The sequence below is a fragment of the Mus caroli genome, chromosome 9 (assembly GCF_900094665.2).
Source record: "Mus caroli chromosome 9, CAROLI_EIJ_v1.1, whole genome shotgun sequence".
NCBI lineage: Eukaryota > Metazoa > Chordata > Mammalia > Rodentia > Muridae > Mus > Mus caroli.
Genome location: NC_034578.1, coordinates 105,676,473 through 105,680,340, shown reverse-complemented (window position 1 = coordinate 105,680,340; position 3,868 = coordinate 105,676,473). Strand labels below are relative to the sequence as shown.

The following is a 3,868-nucleotide window of genomic DNA, read 5'->3' as shown; positions in this document are numbered from 1 at the left end:
GCCTCAAACTCAGAAATCTGCCTGCCTCTGCCTCCCAAGTGCTGGGATCAAAGGTGTGCGCCACCACTGCCTGGCCCCAACTCCCTTTCTAAGACAGAGAGTTGTAGTGCAAATGGAGTTTGCTATAGCCAAGGATGATCTTGATATCTGACCTTGTCCCCACCTCTTCCTTCTGGGCTTCTGTAGGAGTAAGGCAGCTCTCCCAGCTGTGTGCCGCTGCCCTGTGAGTGTTGGCTGAATAAATCAGTCTAGTGCTAGCACCCTCTGGGAGTTGTAGCTTACTTACTTCTTCCTCACTCATGCTGTTCAGAAGAGACCAGCCAACTGATCAAAAGGGATGTGGAAGGAGTCTGAGAATTATGTGTAGTCAGACTAGGATAGGCTTTAAAGAGTGTGCTCTCATGCCTGTACCTTTGACCTGTCAGACTTGAAGACATGACTTTGAAGACTTGACTGGGCTGAAAGCTTTACTTGGCAACACTCTGCCTTGTGAATAAAGTTTTGTTTATTTGAAATTCAGCAACTGATCGTGTATAAAGTAGCAGCATTGTATGTACGACTCAATTTTTTGTGCATTTTTTTTTTTAGTACAGCCCACGGAATGACCTAGATTTGATTCAGCTTTGGAAATGGAAATTTTAAAAATGAAGGAAGAGACAGTATATGTGATGACCTGACATATATGATGATTTGGGTGCACACATGTAGTACTAGCCCCACAGAGTGCTGGGGTGGGAGAATCCTGTGGGCCTAGGAGTCAAAGCCCAGCCTAGACAACAGTGAGACACTCAGTCTTTAACAAGTTCCATGTGATGTCTCTAATGCTTTATTTGCTCATTGCTTTAATTAGCGTGGCAAAATTTGAAGGCATTATATCAAATTAAGAGTAATGCAGAAAGTGAGCATGCTAATAGAAGAGACTGTGAGGTAGAGTACGGTTGGTGTCAGGAAGCCTGCCTCGGTCCTACTGCCCCTGTTGTTAGTCACCGATCTTCCTTTTCTCTAACCTGCAAGCCATGGCATGATTCAGAATTCTCATTCCAGGGATCATTCTTGACATAGTTTTGTATCATTTGTTATAAGAAGAGAGTAACAGCTCAGGACAAGTGCAGCCTCTAGAAGCAGACAGTGTTAAATGACCTTCAGTGATACAAATGATCATATGCTAATCACACATCTCTTATCTGCTATACCAAATATTTTTGAGAAAGGGTGTGGCTCTGGCCGGACTGAAACTTGTTATGTAGGCCAAGTTGGCCTCTAACTCAGAGGTCCATCTGCCTCTGCATCACTAGTGTTAGGACTAAAGGCTTGTACTACCATGACCAGCTGTGATATGGAATCTTATAATTTTGAAAAGATTAACATCTTACCATATGAGAAGAGCGTATGGTTCTGAGTCTTAGTACAGGTCTTGCCATATCATAAAGTGTATCTTCAGTTGAGCATCCTCTTTTTCTGTTTAGGATCTAGACTGAGTGTTTATGACAGATCTGTGAGGCAGGTGTAGCAGGTGATATTAACACCTTTTACATGTAAGAGCAATAAAAAATCAGGCCCAGATCCACAACAAGCCATGCCTCCTGGAAACAGCTTAGTTTACCCAATTTTGTTGGAAGGAAGGAAAAGAAAGGCAAGCTGAGCAAGCGAGGGGCATCTAATCTAGTCAGTCAGCGGTGTTCCTCTGTGGTCTTTGCTCTCAGTTCGCCTCCAGGCTCCTGCCTGAGGTCAGACAGCTCATGGCCGTCCTCTCTTGCTTGCTACCTTTGTGTTCTGGGGATTAAATTTAGGTCGACCAGGCTTTTACGGCAAGGACCTGATGTCATCACTAAACCAGCTTTCTGTGCCTAGTTTTAGTTGTTTTATTTCTTCAGACTTACTAAATTTCATGTTTATGATTGTCTGTATGTATATCTGTGTACCACATGTGTGTCTGGTGGCTTTTGAGGTGAGAAGACATTGGATCCTCTGGAATTGGAGTAATAGACATTTCTGGGCCACCATGTAGTTAGTTGCTGGACGTTGAACCTAGGTCCCCAGGAAGGGTTTTCATACTTATTCCTATAATGGCTACACTAATTTATAGTCCCACCAGCACTGTATGAGAGAAACAGATCTCTCTCCATCCTGGGTGCTGGGATCACAAGTGTGAGCCACCGTGGCTGCGTAATGAGGCACTCGGGATCAAACGCAGGCCTTCCTGGGAGACAGGGGAGCCTCCCCAGCCCTGCTGTTTGTTTGTTTGTTATTATTTAAATTAATTTTGTATTAAGTTAATGTTTTATTTATGTGTACAACTATTTTGCCTGAATGTGTATCTCTGCACCACGTTTTGAGGGAAGGCCCGCAGAGGGTACTGGATCCCCTGGAATGGAAATTAGAGATGGTTGTGAGCTGCCCTGTGGGTGTGGGAATTGAACCCGTAACCTCTGGAAGATCAGCCTATTCTCTGAACTGCTGAACCGTCTCTCCAGCTGGTGTTTTTGGTTGACATCCCACTCCATGCTGGCTCATTTCTTGAACTCGTGATCTTCCTGCCTCTGCCTCCTTCAGCAAATCCTACTGGCATGCGCCACCACTGTGGGCACTGTCTCATTTCTCATCACGCTCCCTCTGGCTTTTCTTGAGTGGAGGAAAGTATGGAGCACTTTTTTCATTGATGCGTTCCTTGTCAGGAGGGGCTGGTGGGGAAGGGTTTGTTCTCTTGCTCTTGTTTGCTGCCTTTTGCCTATTTGCAATTTGAATTCCGGGTTATAGTTGAGACTCCAGCAGAGAGGATGCTTGAATGAAGTGTTTGCCCAGGGTGTAGTCTTCATTCTCACTGGACCAGAGGAAGAGGAGGCTGTCAGAATCCGCATCTGTGCTGCCTCAGACTCAGAGCGGCTCTGCAGCTCATTCTGCTTACAGAGTTTTTGGTTTTTTTCTCCCTCTAGTTTGTCCTGAAGAATTATGGAGAGAACCCAGAAGCCTACACTGAGGAGCTAAAGAAGCTGGAGTTACTCAGACAGGTAGGAGGAAGTATTTTTATGTAGGGCCAAATTTAATTGGTTTGCTGAAGAGGATTTAAAGAAACACAACACAACACAACTCTGCCTTCTACTGTGGCGGTCATATTTGGATTTCAGATTGTTTGTTTGTCTGTCTATAAAAGCAGCAGATAGAAGAGAGCTTATTTTACTTTCTTTTACATAGGATCTCAATGTAGCTCAGGCTGGTCTTGCTTCTGTCCCAAAAGTTCTGGGACTATAGGCATTATATTCCTTTATGTTTAAGACTTAGTTATTTTGCTGTACTGGGGATTGAACTCATGTCTTCAGGCTTGGTAGCAAGTGTCTTTAGCTGCCTAGCTGTCAACCTGGTCTATTTTTGAGACATAACCTCATGTAACCCACAGAGGCCTAGACACTGTATGCAGCTGAGGATGATCTTGAAGTTTTGACCTTCCCACTTCCTCCTCTTGGGTGCTAAGATGGCAGGTGTGCACCACCTGATTCTGTGGTGCTGGGGGTCGGGCCCAAGCTTCATGTGTGCCACCATCTGGGCACCCACATACTCCATTGTTCTTTGTTTCAGACTGGTTTTCTCTGTGTAGACCAGGCTGTCCTGTGTAGACCAGGCTAGTTTCAGACTCACAGAGATCTGCCTCTGTGTTCTGAGTACTGAGATTAAAGCCAAGAGACCTGGCTGGTCCTTATTTTTGTTTTTGAGACAGGGTTTTGTCATGTATTTTTGCTGGCCTGGAACTACTTGTAATGTAGTCCAACCTAATCGTGGACTAAATCCTCTCCTCTGTCTTCCAAGTGCTGGGATTATAGGCATATGCCTTTATATGTGGACTCAAGGATCTTTTTCTTTTTTTTTTTTTTTT

At 44.5% G+C, this 3,868-nt stretch overlaps 1 protein-coding gene across 1 annotated transcript in view; it reads left to right on the top strand.

Annotated features, from left to right (window-relative positions):
• Positions 1–3,868, top strand: part of Ptpn23 (protein tyrosine phosphatase non-receptor type 23) — a 23,227-nt gene that overhangs the window by 7,179 nt on the left and 12,180 nt on the right. Inside the window, exon 2 of the mRNA XM_021172120.1 lies at positions 2,934–3,008. Coding sequence (XP_021027779.1) covers positions 2,934–3,008 — 75 coding nt within the window. The remainder of the gene's footprint in view (positions 1–2,933; positions 3,009–3,868) is intronic.